General features: G+C 37.5%; 1 protein-coding gene and 1 pseudogene across 1 annotated transcript; one reads left to right on the top strand and one right to left on the bottom strand.

Annotated features, from left to right (window-relative positions):
• On the bottom strand, window positions 1–1,024 carry LOC148776694 (olfactory receptor 4K3-like). Its single transcript, XM_088840056.1, has one exon. The coding sequence runs from the start codon at window positions 946–948 to the stop codon at window positions 1–3; it is 948 nt and encodes a 315-aa protein (XP_088696182.1). The 5' UTR covers window positions 949–1,024.
• Window positions 1,025–13,510: 12,486 nt separating this feature from the next.
• On the top strand, window positions 13,511–14,456 carry LOC148776693 (olfactory receptor 4K2-like; annotated as a pseudogene).
• The last annotated feature ends 3,776 nt before the right edge of the window (window positions 14,457–18,232 follow it).

Genomic DNA, 18,232 nt, shown 5'->3' with positions numbered 1-18,232 from the left:
TCAAGGGCTATGATCAGTCTGGCTAGACTTCAAGACACAGTTGCTAAGTTTTCTCATGGAATCCTTGACATCCTTATTTCTAAGGGTGTAGATGACTGGATTTAAGAGGGGAGTGAAAATGGTATAAAATACTGAGAGAACTTTGTCTGTTGGGAAATTTGTGAAAGGCCACATGTAAATGAAAATGCATGGGCCAAAGAAAAGAGTCACCACAGTGAAGTGGGCACTGCAGGTGGAGAGAGCTTTGCAGGACCCACCAGAAGAACGTTGTCTAATAGTGACCAAGATGACAGAGTAGGAAATCACCAAGAGAACGAAGCACACTAGGGCAATCAGGCCGCTGGTTGAGATCATGAACACTCCTAGAATGTATGTGTCTACGCAGGCAAGTTTAATCACTAAGGGAAGATCACAGAAGAAACTGTCCACTACATTGGGCCCACAGAAGGGCAGATTCACAGTAAATGCGAGCTGACTCATAGCGTGGAATATGCCGACAATCCAGGAAAGTGTCACAAGCCCAAGGCACATTCTCCGGTTCATGATGGTTAAATAGCGTAAAGGCTTACAAATAGCTACATACCTATCAAAAGACATGGATATCAGCAGCACAATCTCAACACCCCCTAAGAGATGCAGGAAGAATATCTGGGTGATGCAGCCTTCAAAAGAGATGACTTTGGGTTCCCTGAAGAACTCTGCAATCATTTTGGGAGTGGCAAATGAGGCCAGAGACATGTCAACGAAGGAGAGGTTGCCCAGCAGAAAGTACATGGGGGAGTGCAGGCGTGGCTCTGACACAATGGTGAACACAATGAGGAGGTTCCCCAGCACAGTGGCTGCATAGACTACAGAGAAAAACAGGAAATAGACGATCTGGCGTTCCCAAGAACTGGAAAGACCCTGTAGTATGAATTCAGTTATGACCGACTGATTATTCCAGGCCATTCAGTTTGATTTCAGGAAGGACTCTGGCTTCCTGATGGAGGAGAATGAGGAAAAATACAGTGATTAAATACAAAGTGAGATTTTTCTGCATGAAATAATATAGGGGTTTCCCTCCAGCAGATAATAGTTTTCTGTTGTATCATTCTTCTGTTCACATTGCTCAAATATTTCCTCCGTGACCTTTCCAGATGTTTTAACTAACTAATTAAAATATCAGTTCAGGTTAATTCTTATGATTTTGCAATTTGCTTAAAGTATGATGCCAGTCTTTATAAAATAAATAAAAATTCAGTTATTTGAATATTACTCCTTAGTTTGTGAAACACTTAAAAAAATCTCATAGGTAGCTGCCAAGTTTTGAATGGGAAAGGAATGGCAACATTTTTCAAAACATCATGATGCCAGAGAAAGACTGGAGTGAACAATGTTTGAGAATCATGATTGATTATTAGTGGGAACACAATGATGCAAAGGAGGGTAGACACTGGGTTTTTTGCAATGAGTGGGGTAAGGGAATACAACCTGAAAAAAATGGATACAGAGAAACAGTCTGTTTCAATTTTCTATTAGCCATGGTTCAGAATAAAACTGAAATAGCCTCGTATTCTTAGTTCTCCATTTTAGTTATGCAGGCATGTATGATCCTGTTCTATGCCACCAATGCCATACACCTCAAAGGCTCATGAACATGATATGGTTAAAGCCTGAAGCCTTCATATAGTTCCAAGTATATGGTAAATACAAAATCTCTGTTTAACACTCGGCTGCCTGAAGTCAGCTATTTTTTAACTGCTGGATTTTATAGATTTTCACCAAAGCAGTTTGCAGCAGGAAACTTCCTATTTGTAGAGTTCACTTAGAAAAAAAAGGAAACAGATTCATGTAGAGACAGAGAAAGATAATGGAGAACCTAGAAAAAGTTACGTAAAGCAATATGCTGTAAACATTAAAACTAGACTGCTTAGGGAAATCCTCACTGAGATCTAAGAAGACTTTACAAAATACACTGAAAGTCAACTGAAATGATGTATACCTAGAATTCACATCAAAGTCCTTTCATCTTGTCATCAAACCAAGTTTTTCTCGTCTCATTTCTTTCTCAAAACTCTGCTGTAAGTATGTATTCTAAATAAATTGTTCCAATACTAAGCAAATCTACACAGGCAAGTACTCATACTCTTGACTTTCTGTTTTGATGTTTGGTGCCCTTTCTCTAACTCCTCACTCTTCTGACTTTACCCATTTCAGAAACTAGGTTTGCTTCTGCACTCACATACCTGATATTGAAGAGGATGCCTCCAGTACAGCTTACACTTAAACTGGTGTAGCAGAAAGAGCAGTGACTTGGGATTGAGACAATGTGGATTCAAATCTTGTCCTAGATATGCAAGATTAGATAATCCACTGCATGAACGGGTACCTCTGATTCTTCATATGATAATGATGAAGTGGGTTGATCTAGATGGTTTTAGGATCCTTTCCACAGACATATTAACCTTCCGATACTCAACTAGTCCCTGAAAGCAGTGGCAACCACTCCAGAGTGACCTCAGATCAATCTGCTGCCTAATTACTGGATAAAAGAGACTCAAATCTTTGAGACCTTTGTATTTATAACATCTGTACTGATATGAGTGGATTCAATAAATTTCATGGCATGAAAAGAACCAGTTACTCCCTGGAGGAACTAACACATGTTCAAGTTCCAATGGGAATTATTAGAACATTCAACACGTTTTGTCCAGAGTTAAAGATAGATCATAAAGTGTCATTATTCTTAAATGCTCTCTGTACATGGAGTGAATATGATGGGAAGATGTAAGGGAGAATCCTTATCTTGGGCCACAGCAAAGATAAGACAAATAGGATCTATTATTTGGCTTGGGGGATACAAATGTTATCTCTCAGTTCATTGAAAAATAAATGAGAATGTGTTTCCCTGTTTGAGACCAGAAAAATTCATACTCTTAAAAGAAGTGTTCAGAACCTACGTGAGGAAAAGTTTAAAGCCCTCCTACAAGACTAAAATATAGACTTGAACAAATGGAAACATAAACCATGACCTTGAATTAGAATGTACATCATAAAGATGTCAGTTCGCCTTAAATGAATTTATAGAGTTAATGCAATTTAAATATAAATTGCATCAGGCCTCTTTGATCTAGATAAACTAACTACAAAATTCATTTGGAAAAATAAAATGCAAACATGCAAGAGGAGCCAGGGAAACATTTTAAAAAATAGAGCAATGGGAAAGGATGAGTTCTAGGTTGCACGAAACGCTATAAAATGCCATAAATAAAACAAATGATATTGATGAATTAATATAAAAACAATTAAAAAAACAAAATTAAAAACCAAGGAATAGGCTAATTGCACATGGAAATAAAGTATATAAAAAGTGAAGTTTCTAAAATGAGTAGGGGGCAATTTGTGCTTTTTCACAAGGGATTTTGAGATAGTTGGATAGCCACCTGGAAAAGAACTGCATTAATTCGTCATAACTTACCTGCCACTATTCAAAATTGGGCACGTATTTATTTGTAAAACCTGATTTTCTTTTTATATCTAGGGGAGGAAATCATTCCCAACTGTAACTCAAAATTCATTAATAATAAGGGAAAATTGAATATTTTGATTACAAATGTTTTCATGGCAGAGACGCAAAAGCATAGCTGACACAAATGAATACTTAGAAAAAATCTAACCTTTAAGGACGAGTCAATGATACATAAAGAGCTAGTGAGCGAGTAAAAAGACCACCAACCACGCAGAGAAACGGAGAAAGATGTGCAAACGTGTTGTTGTTGTTCTGTCGCTAAGTTGTGTCCGACTCTTTGCAACCCTTTGGACTGCAGTGTGCCAGGCTTCCCTGTGCTTCCCTATCGCCCAGAGTTTGTTCAGAGTCATGTCCATTGAGTCAGTAATGCCATCTGACCATCTCATCCTCTGTTGACCCCTTCTCCTCCTGCCTTCAATCTTTCCCAGCATCAGGGTTTTTCCAATGAGTTGGCTCTTTGAATCAGGTGGCTTAAGTATTGGAGCTTCAGCATCAGTACTTCCAATGAATATTCAGGGTTGATTTTCTTTAGGATTGACTGTTTGATCTCCTTGCTGTCTAAGGGACTTTCAAGAGTCTTCTCCAACACTACAGTCGAAAAGCATCAGTTCTTCGGCTCTCAGCCTTCTTTATGGTCCAACACTCACATCCATACATTACTGCTGGAAAAACCATAACTTTGACTATATGGACCTTTGTCAGCCAAGTGATGTCTTTGTTTTTTAAAACACTGCTTAGGTTTGTCATAGCTTTTCTTCCAAGGAGCAAGCATTTTTTAATTTCATGGCTGCAGTCACCGTCTGCACTAATTTTAGAGCCAAAGAAAATAAAGTCTGTCACTGTTTTCAATGTTTCCCCAACTATTTGCCATTAAGTGATAGGACTGGATGCCATGATCTTAGTTTTTTGATGTTGAGTTTTAAGCCAGCTTTTTACTCTCCTCTTTCACCTTCATCAAGAGGTTCTCTAGTTCCTCTTCACTTTCTGTCATAAGGGTGGTGTCATCTGCATATCTGAGGTTACTATATTTCTCCTGGACATCTTGATTCCAGCTTGGCATTTTGCATGATGCAAATAAGTACAAGCTATATAAAAGATGTTCAAACTTTAATAAGAAAATGTATTAGGGAATTCCGTGGTGGGTCAGTGGTTAGGACTTGTGCTTTCACTGTAGTGGGCCCAGAATTTGATCCCTGGTTGGGGAACTAAGATCACATAAGCTACATGGTGCAGCCAAAAAAAAAAAAAAAGGCTGTTAAATTGCACTGAGACACTGTTTATCAACTATCATATCATATGCAAAATAATTTATATCAGATAAAAATCTAACAGCTTGGAAACCTACTATAGTTTGAACTTCTTTACACAGGAACTGTATCCCAGTACAGTGGAATGAAAACTGGAACGCTGCTAACTCGCACAGGTCTCTGGAGCTCACACAACTCTGTAACCAAATTTTATTGCTCAAAGCAATTTTCAAGGACAGCCAAGATCCATGGGGTTGGGAAAATGTCCAGTTTTTATTTGAAGAAGATGTAATATATTCTGGTTGTGATTTCCAATCTATCTCTGTTCACTGTCTGTATACAATTAGTTACAGTCTTCTGTATGAAAAATATGCCCAGTAAATTTCAAGACTCCCAAATTCTCAACCATTTGGCTAGAAGTCCAGGGTCTTTTCTTCTGCACCAGCTCCACATATATGTGTATGTGTGTGTAGGTGGTTCCTTGGGTGCAGATCTTCTTCATATGAACCAAAAGACATCTCTGTTCTACTCTCCACACACCCAACCTACAATGATGAGACTCTGATCAGTTAATTGTGACAGACACACCAATTAAAAAAGAAGAGAAACAAAAGCACATAGTGGGACTTGGCCCATGGCTATTCTAAAATACTTCTGGGGCAGTTTCCCTGGGGCAGGGAATGCGCTTTGACTATGGTTAGGCTCATTATTGTTTCAGATGTTTCTTCTGTTACTTTCTCTCTTTCTTCTCTTGAAATTCTCACCACATGTATGTTATACCTTTTGTAGCAGTCCCACAGACTTTGGATATTCTCTCTCTTTTCTTTTTACAGACTTTGTTCTCTTTACTTTTCAAGGTTTCTATTAATATTTGAGGCATCCTCAAGCTAGCATATTTCCTCAGCCACATCCAGGGTACCAACAAGCCCATCAGAGGCATTCTTCATTTCTGTTTCAGTGTTTTGGATCTATTGCATTACTCTTTTGGTGCTTTCTTAGGATTTCCATCTCTTTGCTTACATTGTCCATCTGTTCTTGCATATTGTCTATCTTATCCATTAGCATGTCCATAACATTTGTTTTAAATTCCCAGTCTGGTAATTCCAATATTCCCAATGTATCTGGTTCTGATGCTTATTCTACCTCTTCAAACTATGGGTTTTTCTTAAAGTTGTTGTTTTCATTTTGGAATGCCTTGTAATTTTTTTTTTTGGGGGGGATGGTCAAACCTGGGTAAAAGGAGCTACCATAAACAGGCCTTAAATAATGTGGTAGTGAAATGCAGGGGTGAGAGGAAGTTTTCTATAGACCCATGATTAGGTCTCAGAGTTTCAGGAAGCCTGTACTTCTGGGTGAACTTCATAAGTGTTTCTCTCTTTTTTTTTTCCTACCAACTTGGGTGGAATAGAAAGTCTAGAGTGAGCTAGAGTTGGGATTTTCCTTTCTCCCATATGGAAGGCCAAAGCTGGCTAGAGATGGGGTATTCCTCATCCTCTAGGTCAGCTGGGCTCTGATAATATCCTATCAGGTTAGGCTCTGGCTAAATGGTTTCTCCTGGGGCAGACATTGTTAACATGTGTATGTGTGCTCTGACATATTTCAAAATGGTTCTTTTCCCTCTCCCCCTCTGCTGGAAGCTGGAGGGGATTTCTCTCTGATATTCTGTGAGAATCTAGTCTAACTCTTGGAGATAAATAATATAAAATTTTGCTGCTATGATCAGGTCCTCTAGTTTTTAACACTCAAAGTTGTCCATACTGAGCCTCCACAATTAGTCAATTACAGTTCAAAGTTTCCCACCCTGTCCTGGTTACCTGGCCATTTCTATCTAAGAGTCTTTGCCCTTATAACTGGTGACTCCTGTATTGCCTGCATTTCTCTCCAATATTGGAGGCAGAGATTTGCCTGCGTCCCATCTCTCTTAATATCCTAGAAGAGTTGTTTTTTGTCTGTTCACCTCCAATATACATTTCTTTATACACACACACTATAACACATAGTTACATAGTTGAGCCTTGAACAACACAGGTTTGAACTGTCAAAGTCCATTTTTATGTGAATGTTTTTCAGTAGTAAATATGAGAACACTACACGATTCGAGGTTGGTTGAATCCATGGATGTTGAATGGTGGACACAGAGGGCTTACTATCAAGTTACACACAAATTTTTGACTTCTTACTCCTAACCCCCATGTTGTTCAAGGGTCAACTGTAGTTTCAAGAGTAAGACATGTGACTTCTTGCAATGTTTTCAAGGTTCATTCAGGTTGTAGCATGTATCACTATTTTATACCTCATTCCATTTCATGGCCAAATAATATTCCATTGTATGGCTATCCAACATATAGGTTATTCATTTATCAGTTTATAGATGTTTCCATATTTTGGCTGTTGTGAATAGTGCTACTACAAACATTTATGTACAAGTTTTTGACACAAAAGGCTGCATATTATATTATTCCATTTGTATGAAATGTCAGGAATAGACAAATGCATTCAGAAAACAGATTACTGATGGTAAGGGCTTGGGGAAAGGAGGTTTGGGAGTGTTTGCTCAATAAATACAGGCTTTCCTTTTGGATAAAATGTTCTGGAACATGCAAGGGGGTAGTGCCAGTCATTGACAAAAAATGTTCTGGAACTAGATGGTGGTGATAATTGCACAGTACTCAGAATATACTAAATATCACTAAAGATAAATTTTATATTATGTGTATTTTACTGCAAACAAAATTAGTAAGAAGTGAAAAATACCCAAACACATATAAAGTTGGAAACGCATCAACTTCTTTGTTCTCAGTCCCTGACGTGGCCAGTGTCAGTCTGCTCTGTACAGTCTGATTTTCACAAAATTAAGATCCTATCATGCACGTGACCAACCAGTGTGCTTTTCACTTGATGGTTTATTGTAGACAATGCAGTGTATTCAAATTCAAGTATTTCTTTTCATGACAGCTGTATTTTTTAATGTAAGAGTATTCTGGAACTTAAATAATTCCTCTACTAATAGGTAATCAGATTTTTTTCCCTTATTTTTCCCACTGCTTACTCTGTTAAAATAAATATTTTGTCATAGTTTAAAGGGTCACTGCTTTTATTTCCATGAATTGATTCTCAAAAGAAAGACTTATGAGTCAAATGACGTTGAAGAAATGTATATTTTAATTTTAGAAGTTATTGCCAGGATATTGGGTTTGTTTGCTTTTAACACTGCAGTTTATACATTCATCAATGATATACGTGTGTGCTAAGTCGCTTCAGTCATATCTGACTCTGTGATACTGCGGACTATAGCCTGCCAGGATCCTCTGTCCATGGGGATTCTCCAGGCCAGAATACTGAAGTGGGTTGCCATGCCCTCCTTCAGGGAATCTTCCCCATCCAGAGATCAAACCCCCTCTCTTATGTCTTCTGCATTGGCAGGTAGGTTCTTTACTACTAGTACCACCTGGGAAGCTCTGTCCATGATACAAAATATCCTTAAATATTCTTCTAAATTTTGATCAATTTGATGAGAAAAAATGGCATTGATTTTTATTTTAATATGCAGTTCCCTGGCCATTAATGAGGTTAAATATTTTTCATAGGTTTGTTTGTTATTAGGTATAATTTATTCTAGGAATTACTTATTTAGTTTTTTTTGGGGGGGTTTTGGCCAATTTTTTTCCCTATTGAATTTTTTTCTTATTAATTTACTGGAGATATTTCAAAATACTTTTTGCATAAAGTTACAGACAAGGATTGAAGTTATTTATTCATTTTTCATATAGATGTGTATGCGTGCTTAGTTTCTCCAGTCGTGTCTGACTCTTTGCAACCCTGTAGCCCACCAGGCTCCTCTGTCCATGGGATTATCTAGGCAACAATGCTGGAGTGGGTTGCCATGCCCTCATCCAGGGGATTTTCCTGACCCAGGGATCCAACCCGCATCTCCTGTGTCTCTTGCATTGCAGGCAGGTCCTTTACCACTGAGCCACTGGGGAAGCCCCTTTCCATACAGATATCCAATAACAAAAAACAATTGTTATACAGTCCTTTGCTAAAAGGGCTCTTCTTTCCTATTGAATTATTTTGGTACCTTTTTTGAAAATCAGTTATCACATATGTGAAATTCTTCTGGACTTTCCATTCTGTTCCATGCATCTATTTTGTAGGCAAACACAATAATGATTACCATGGCTTTATAATAAGTGCTGAAAACAGATTTTGTGAGCCTAGCAAATTTGTTCTGTTCACATTGTTTCTGTGATCTTAAGTTCTTTGAAATTTCATATTAATTTTATAATAAATTAAGCCTGCTGGTATAATGATTAGCATGATGCTAAATGTATACAACAATTAGGAGATAATGAACTTGTTTACAGTATTGTGTCTTTTTATCTATGAGCACAGTCTGGTCCCCATCATCTTTTCATCCTTAGACCCAGGAAGATGGATAAAGAGCAAGAGGGGAATTATGCATTGAATCTTAAAGCTTCTGCTCAAATGTGGCACATCTGGCACAAAACTTCTGCCCATATTATTTTGAATAAATAAGTCATGTTTCCAAGGCTTTAGTTAAAAAAAAAAAGTGGGAATTATACTCCTTTTACAGCAATGGAGGGTCTCTGAAGAGATGAACTAAGTAGAATAAGATAGCCTATTGTTCAATTAATGAATAACTCATAATGATAGTTACTTGGAATTCTTATTTTTTAAGGATTTATACAGATGATTTGAGAAGAGAGAATTTGAAGGCAGGAAATTATTGAATTAAATAAGTATAGAGAGATCCCTTTGATTAAAGTATTAGCAACGTGTATGTTATTGGGATAAATAAAATAAGAATTCCAAGTAACTATCACCATAACTCTGCCTATAGTCTTACAATGAGCCTTTGTTGTCTTTAACATCAAGTTCTATTTTAGAGTGGCATTCTTATTCTTCTAAACTGCTAACTGAATATCTTGTTCCTGCAAATAACTTCCACTATTTTATTTCCCACATACTTTTTTCCCTTACCAAACAAAATTTAAGTTTTCATTATAGGTCAACTTCATGATATTTCTTTTGTAAGAACATTTTCTTGATTGATTAAGCACACACACCACAATTTTTCCCTTATCTAAAATCCAGTTTACTCTTTATCTCTAAGAATAGGTTGAAAACTTGATATATTTGACTACGTTGTTTCACAAATTGTTTTATTTATGAGTGTTCAGTAACTCCAAAAAATTATGCATTACTTAAAGCAGAAGCAAATGTTCCTGGATTTTATTCTCCCATGACCTCTAGAACAAGGTTAGATAATCAAGAGTGCTAATTAAAATTTGTTGACATCTCCTTCTACCTTCTAAATGTTGGCTTTCCCAACTTCCATCCCCTGAATCTCTCAGGTGCAGGTAAAAACAATCATTGTAAATTCCCATGAGAAAATTAATATATCTTCCTGTTGTGAACTAAATCATACCACTTTTGTTGTTCAAAATATCCCATTGAAATATGATTTCTTGGTCAATTCCCAAGTCCCTACAACTTCCATTTTATCTACAGCTGCTACACAGCTAATGATTCTCCTCGGTCATTTATTTATATTTAAAACTAACTCCTCCACATTCAATCGCTCAGTCACTTGACACTGTGTATACTATAAAGCCCTGATTCCGCTATAGATCTGGTAAGCAAAGGTGCTCTTTTCTTTTTTTTTCCCTGTGTCTTTCCTACTTCCACCTTCTAACTCTGGAGGGTTAGATCATTAAAACAGTTTGCATATGTTGGCATATACGAAGGGAGAATTCAAATACAAGTGGGACTAAGCCTTAAGAGACGTATCCTTTAGAAGACAAGGTAAAATTTTAAGTCATTTAATCATGTGATTACAAATATTTGTAGGAGGAACATACTCCTATTTAAGGAAAAAAAGAAATAAAGAAGCAGTTGAATGCCTTTCTTTGGGATAATGGCTATGCTGCAATATACTTGATACTCAGTCTTCTTCAGCTCAGTTCAGTTCAGTCGCTCTTTGTGACACCATAGACTGTTCATCACCACCCTGAAGCTTGCTCAAACTCATGTACATCGAGTTGGTGATGCCATCCAACCATCTTATCCTCTGTTGTCCCTTTCTCCTCCTGCCTTCTATCTTTCTCAGCATCAGAGTCTTTTCAAATGAGTCAGTTCATCACATAAGGTGGCCAAAGTTTTCAGCTAAATCAGTCCTTCCAATGAATATTCAGGCCTGATTTCCTTTAGGATGGACTGGTTGGATTTCCTTGCAGTCCAAGGGACTCTCAAGAGTCTTCTCTAACACCACAGTTCAAAAGCACTAGTTCTTTGGTGCTCAGCTTTCTTTATAGATCAGCTCTCACATTCACACATGACTACTGGAAAAACCATAGCTTTGACTAGACGGACCTTTGTTGGCAAAGTAATGTCTCTGCTTTTTAATATGCTATCTAGGTTGGTCATAACTTTCTTTCCAAGGAGTAAGCATCTTTTAATTTCATGAATGCAGTCACCGTCTGCAGTGATTTTGGAGCCCAGAAAAATAAAGTCTGTCACTGTTTCCACTGTTTCCCCATCTATTTGCCATGAAGTGATGGGACCAGATGCCATGATCTTAGTTTTCTGAATGTTGAGTTTCAAGCCAACTTTTCACTCTCCTCTTTCACCTTCATCAAGAGGCTCTTTAGTTCTTTTCCCCTCTCTGCCATAAGGGTGGTGTCATCTGCATATCTGAGGTTATTGATGTTTCTTCCAGCAATCTTGATTCCAGCTTGTGCTTAATCCAGTCCAGCATTTCTCATGATGTACTCTGCATATAAGTTAAATTAGCAGGGTGACAATGCACAGCCTTGATGTACTTCTTTCCCTATTTGGAACCAGTCTGTTGTTCCATGTCCAGTTCTAACTGATGCTTCCTGACCTGCATACAGGTTTCTCAAGAGGCAGGTCAGGTGGTCTAGTATTCCCGTCTCTTTAAGAATTTTCCACAGTTTGTTGTGATCCACACAGTCGAAGACTTTGGCATAGTCAATAAAACAGAAGCAAATGTTTTTCTGGAACTCTCTTGCTTTTTTGATGATCCAGTGGACTTCTGCTTCCTCTGCCTTTTGTAAATCCAGCTTGAACGTCTGGAAGTTCACGGTTCATGTGCTATTGAATCCTGGCTTGGAGAATTTTGATCATTACTCTGCTAGCATGAAAGATTAGTGCAATTGTGCAGTAGTTTGAGCATTCTTTGGCATTGCTTTTCTTTGTGGTTGGAATGAAAACTGACCTTCCAGTCCTGTGGCCACTGCTGAGTTTTCCAAATTTGCTGGCATATTGAGTGCAGCACTTTCACAGCATCATCTTTCAGGACTTGAAATAGCCCAACTGGAATTCCATCGCCTCTGCTAGCTTTGTTCATAGAATGCTTCCTAAGGAAAACTTGACTTTGCATTCCAGGATGTCTGGCTCTAGGTGAATGATCATACCATCATGATTATCTGTGTCATGAAGATCTTTTTTTTGTAATGTTCATCTGTGTATTCTTGCCACGTCTTCTTAATAACTTCTGCTTCTCTTAGGTCCATACTATTTCTGTTCTTTACTGTGCCCATCTTTGCATGGAATGTTCCCTCGGTATCTCTAATTTTCTTGAAGAGATCTCTAGCCTTTCCCATTCTATTGTTTTCCTCTATTTCTTTGCATTGATCTTTGAGGAAGGCTTTCTTATCTCTCTTTGCTATTCTTTGGAACTCTGCGTTCAAATGGGTATATCCTTCCTTTTCTCCTCTGCCTTTTGCTTCTCTGCTTTTCGTAGCTATTTGTAATGCCTCCTCAGACAACCATTTTGCCTTTTGCATTTCTTTTTCTTGGGGTTGGTTTTGATCACTGCCTCCTGTACAATGTCATGAACCTCCATCCATAGTTCTTCAGGCACTCTGTTTATCAGATCTTACCCCTTGAATCTATTTCTCACTTCTACCTATAATCATAAGGGATTTGATTTAGGTCATACCTGAGTGGTCTAGTGGTTTTCCCTACTTTCTTCAATTTAAGTCTGAATTTGGCAATAAGGAGTTCATGATCTGAGTGACAGTCAGCTCCCAGTCTTGTTTTTGCTGACTTATAAGGCTTCTTAGTTTGGGTGAATATCAACAAAACTAACTTTCTTAGTGTTTCTGGTAGGTCTCAATCAGATGAATTTTACCCATAAATATGTTAATGATTGTTTATAAATTTATAAGAGTTTTGCAACTGTCAACTTAAGTCTGTCCATAATGTTGCTTAAGAGCCCATGTCACTTATATGTGATATAATTTTTAATGTTGTTTCACTATGGATAATTTTATTTATGGAAATCCATACTTTCAGTATGGATAAGTTTCTAAATGACTAAACCTGTGTGTGTGTGTGTGTGTGTGTGTGTGTGTGTGCATGCATTTAACACACAATCAGCCCAGAGTAAGTGCTTCCTTAATGTGCGTTCTTATCTTTAAAATTACACAGGCTAATCTCATTTGGATTGTCCATTAGCACTAGGAAGGAAAGTGCTGTTTTCAACATCTATGACTTAAGTGGTATTTCACCATGATCCCTAATATCCTACCTTTCAAATCAATATAGCCAATGAAGGTGGAAAGAATACTAAAGATAAGTTTTCCTAGAGGAAACAAAGTCTATGAAAATGAATCTGGGAAATAGAGCCTTTGCTTCAATAGAATCATATTTTATCTTGAATTTGTTTTTCTTTTCCTTTGATGCAGATTTCCAACTATCAGTCAGGACGATGGATGTGGCTAACGAGTCTACAGTTTCTGATTTTGTTTTGCTAGGACTCTCTAAATCCTGGAAGCTACAGACATTTTTCTTCGTGGTGTTTTCGCTGTTTTATGTGGCGACAATGGTGGGTAATAGCCTCATAGTCATCACAGTGACTCTCATCTGCACTCCCCCATGTACTTCCTGCTCACCAACCTTTCCTTCATTGATATGTCTCTTGCTTCCTTTGCAACCCCTAAGATGATTACAGACTACCTCAGTGGACACAAAACCATCTCCTTTGATGGCTGCATCACCCAGATATTTTTTCTACACCTTTTTACGGCACTGAGATTATTTTACTAATGGCTATGTCTTTTGATAGGTATATTGCAATATGCAAGCCTCTCCACTATGCTTCAATCATAAGTCCCCAGATGAGTGTGGCCCTTGTGGTGGCTTCCTGGGTTGTAGGAGTCATGCATTCACTGAGCCAGGCCATATTCGCTCTCACATTGCCACTCTGTGGTCCCAATCAGGTAGATAGCTTTTTCTGTGACCTTCCTGTGGTGATCCAACTAGCATGTGTAAATACTTATGTCCTGGGCCTCTTTATGATCTCAACAAGTGGCATCATTGCCTTGTCCTGCTTTATTCTTCTATTCAGTTCTTATGTTATTGTCTTGGTTACTATCAGAAATCATTCTTCAAAAGGAACGTCTAAAGTTCTTTCTACCTGCACAGCTCATTTCATTGTTGTCTTCATGTTCTTTGGGCCCTGCGTCTTCATCTATATGTGGCCACTAAGCAGTTTTCTGATAGACAAGATTCTATCTGTGTTTTATACCATCTTTACTCCCATTCTGAACCCAGTAATCTATACTTTGAGAAATCAGGAAGTGAAAACAGCCATGAGGAAACTGAAGAATAAGCTTCTAAATTCTAACAAGGCAACTCCATTGCAATATTTTTAGTTTTAACATCTAGTTTTATTCCTGGGTATTAACTGCCACATTTTTTTGTGCACACAGTACACATTAGGCTTTTATTTCTCAAGTTATTATCAACTTGAAACTGCCAAAATTTGTGAAATCACAAGTTCACGTTAAAACTATCCTCATACATGTATTTATATTAAATACATTTTAAATTTCAGAAAAGCAAGCTGGCAGAAGCAAATTTTTCCAGATGCAAAGAATATCTATAAAAATGTCAAGAGTGATTGCTTCAGTTAGGAAATTCAATATTAGCATTCTATTCATTGGAAAAGAGGAATAGAAAATGAGAAGAGGAAGTATTGATCAAAAGATAACTAGAAGATAATGACATTTACATACAACTAACAACTGAGTTACTCAGAGAACTCTAAAGTATGACAATTAGTAAATTTCTGTACGCCTTACAGATTCAGTACTGCTGTAGGAGTAGCCTCTGATCAATCAACAGTGATTATCTATGCACATTCCTGACATCACTCCTTAACATTTAAACAGATTTGTGAGTTCTATCAGAGAAAGTCTGAGTGTATTTCATTATAGATGTTGATGAAGTCCAAAGTGAGTGCTGTAAGCAGACACTCACTTTTAGCTAATAAGAAACACATTCATGATAACTCCTTCTCATAATACAGACTGAAAAAAGAGGCCAGAAAATTCTGCCAGTAGAAGATATTGTGAAATGAGTTTCAAAAGAGTACACTTTGCTTCATACAGACCCTAATGTCAGTTTAATGCCTGGAAAGTTGAACCTGGAATGAAATGAAAGATACAGTATATGATAGTGAATTAATGGAAAGCTTACGCTTTTCTTTAAAGTATTATATTGTTTTACACTTTTGTCAAATTGCTTCTTCCTCTTAATATTTGGATGCAAAAATAAGAAATCTGTGATTTAGTAATACATTGTCAATATAATAAATATATTTCTGTCAGGAAAGTTTTTTGTTTTGTTTTTTCTAATACTCTTAAGTAAGTGCTAGGTTCTAAGAGTCGGACACGACTGAGCGACTTCACTTTTACTTTTCACTTTCATGCATTGGAGAAGGAAATGGCAGCCCACTCCAGTTTTCTTGCCTGGGGAATCCCAGGGACGGCGGAGCCTGCTGGGCAGCCATCTGTGGGGTCGCACAGAGTCGGACACGACTGAAGCGACTTAGCAGCAGCAGCAGCAGGTTCAAAATTAGACTGAAGGTACACAAGGAATCATTACCACCTGCTGGCAGATACTGGAAGTGCAGGCATTGAAAGTCATGGTATCTCCTGGATGCTTTACTTTGCAAATCATTGGCTTAGTTGATGGCAAATCTTAAAGAATTAACTGTTATTTGGAATTTACTGAGTTATACATATAAAATATGGTGTTCAATATATTATCCAATTTGTATTTACAAGAGGAAAGATCAGTTACCACCATAGTGTTTGATAAATATCAAGTTGTTATTCTTTCCTGGCATTATTGAACAAACAGAGAAAACCAAGAATTATATATGCATTAAATACCACTAACAAGACAGAATTTAAGAAAATGAAATTCTTAACTTTTCATTTTAAGCCAAATGATGAGAAATATGTTTTTCTTCCTTAGTGTGTGTTTTTAATTTTATTAATTAAAGTATTAAACTAAGGGATGCTTACAGTTTAAAAGTGTGATATTGTGTTTAAACTAGGCATTTTTGAAATTGTTGAATAAAATCATCTGCAATATTAACACAAGAATAAAGTGTGTCTATAGCTGCAAAGTCATAGCTTAATTCTATTTGAAATAAGGATACAGATGGACAAATTTTGGTTGTATGCATAAATTTTCTCTGTTTCAGTTACATGTGCAAATATGTTCAGGATTAAAGAACTCATTTATATAGAATTTTTCTATCTGTTGTTTTAGAAATGCTCCAAGTAATGCTTTCAAATAATATCTTTATTTGAACAGGAATTATGTTTTTAAATGAACTGCTTTTTGCAAGATAAAACTATGGAGTCTTTTTAAAGGGATGCCATCAATCTTCAGTGCTTATGTGGATAATTCTAAAACCCAAGGACATTTGCCAAACTCTCAACAGTATAACTCATCAGCAGGTAACTCTGTAAGGCAAGTCAATAATGAGATTGAGTACTTGGATTGATAGTAAGTTTTTCTAGCTGAGAATGAAAACGACCATAGATAGCCTCTGGACAACTTCCATATATAAAGAGAACTACCACTTTCTCTGATTGCTCAGCATGAGGAGTCATCATACAGGATACTTCTACACATTACATAAACACTAAAAACTTAACTAGGAGCCACTGGTGGATTATTTTATTGCCGTGTCTCCTCAACATGCTGCTGACACTCTTGAACCAAGGGTAAATACAGTCTAATGGCCACAGGCTCCTAAAACAGGTAAGATGGTGCCATTTGCCACTAGGGTATCTAAAGGCAGAAATAATGTTTTATAAAGCAGGCTAGATGAAGAGAAACCAGTATAAACATACCAGGTTGAGGATAGCTTTAAATGATCTGAATTTCCAATAACACATTTAAGGGAACATCGGGACATGGAGAATTTACAAGAAGAGTATGTTGACAAACAACTTCATATTCCCTTAGGTGTTTGGGAAGCTTGGCAATACCAAACCTATGAGTTCTTAAAAACTGTAAAAGCTGTTTAGTACAATTAAGCAATATTATCAAATGCAGGTGAAAAAAAAAAAACTGTAAAAGTCATGTCTAGATGAAATGACAAAATGTAAATTGTAAAACACTAAGGAATTGGATATAAAGGAAAGTTATGACCAAACTAGATAGCATATTAAAAAAGCAGAGACATTACTTTGCCAACCAAGGTCCGCCTAGTCAAGGCTATGGTTTTTCCCGTGGTCATGTATGGATGTGAGAGTTGGACTGTGAAGAAAGCTGATCGCCGAAGAATTGATGCTTTTAAACTGTGGTGCTGGAGAAGACTCTTGAGAGTCCCTTGGACTGCAAGGAGATCCAACCAGTCCATTCTAAAGGAGATCAACCCTGGGTATTCATTGGAAGGACTGATGCTAATGCTGAAACTCCAATACTTTGGCCACCTCATGCGACGAGTTGACTCACTGGAAAAGACTGATGCTGGGAGGCATTGGGGGCAGGAGGAGGTGGGGACAACGGAGAATGAGATGGCTGGATGGCATCACCGACTCGATGGATATGTGTTTGAGTGAACTCCGGGAGTTGGTGATGGACAGGGAGGCCTGGGGTGCTGTGATTCATGGGGTCGCAAAGAGTTGGACACGACTGAGATACTGAACTGAACTGAACTAATGACAATAAAATCCAAAAATCATATACGCTTTATATACTTCTAAAAATATTTGAGGAACATTTCAAAATATTATACAGTGTGATGATGGTGGATTTGCATTGAAGGTTAAGGTTTAGACCCCTCCTCTGCATGCCTTTCTTCAAAAGCTCTGGAATGGATCCCAGCAACAACTTGTTCACTAATTTTGACTCTTTTTTTCTTATAGAAGTCACCTTATATTACCTAAACTTTAGGCTCTGCAGAACCTGGATCTACCCTGGGTGTAGAGGTTAGACTTCTACAAAAATGTTAGACTCGGGCATGTTTCTACCAGGGTTAAATGCCTGTTTTACAGTTTGTTGGTGCTGTAAACTTGGGCAAGATACATAACGTACCTTTGCCTCAGTTTCTGCATCTGTAAAATGGTAATGGTACCTACATCACAGCGTTTTTTAAGGAATAAAGGAAGTTATTCATATAAAG

This window comes from Moschus berezovskii, chromosome 9 (assembly GCF_049115385.1).
Source record: "Moschus berezovskii isolate FMDL1 chromosome 9, NW_MosBer_1.0, whole genome shotgun sequence".
NCBI lineage: Eukaryota > Metazoa > Chordata > Mammalia > Artiodactyla > Moschidae > Moschus > Moschus berezovskii.
This window is presented reverse-complemented; position numbering and strand designations above follow the sequence as displayed.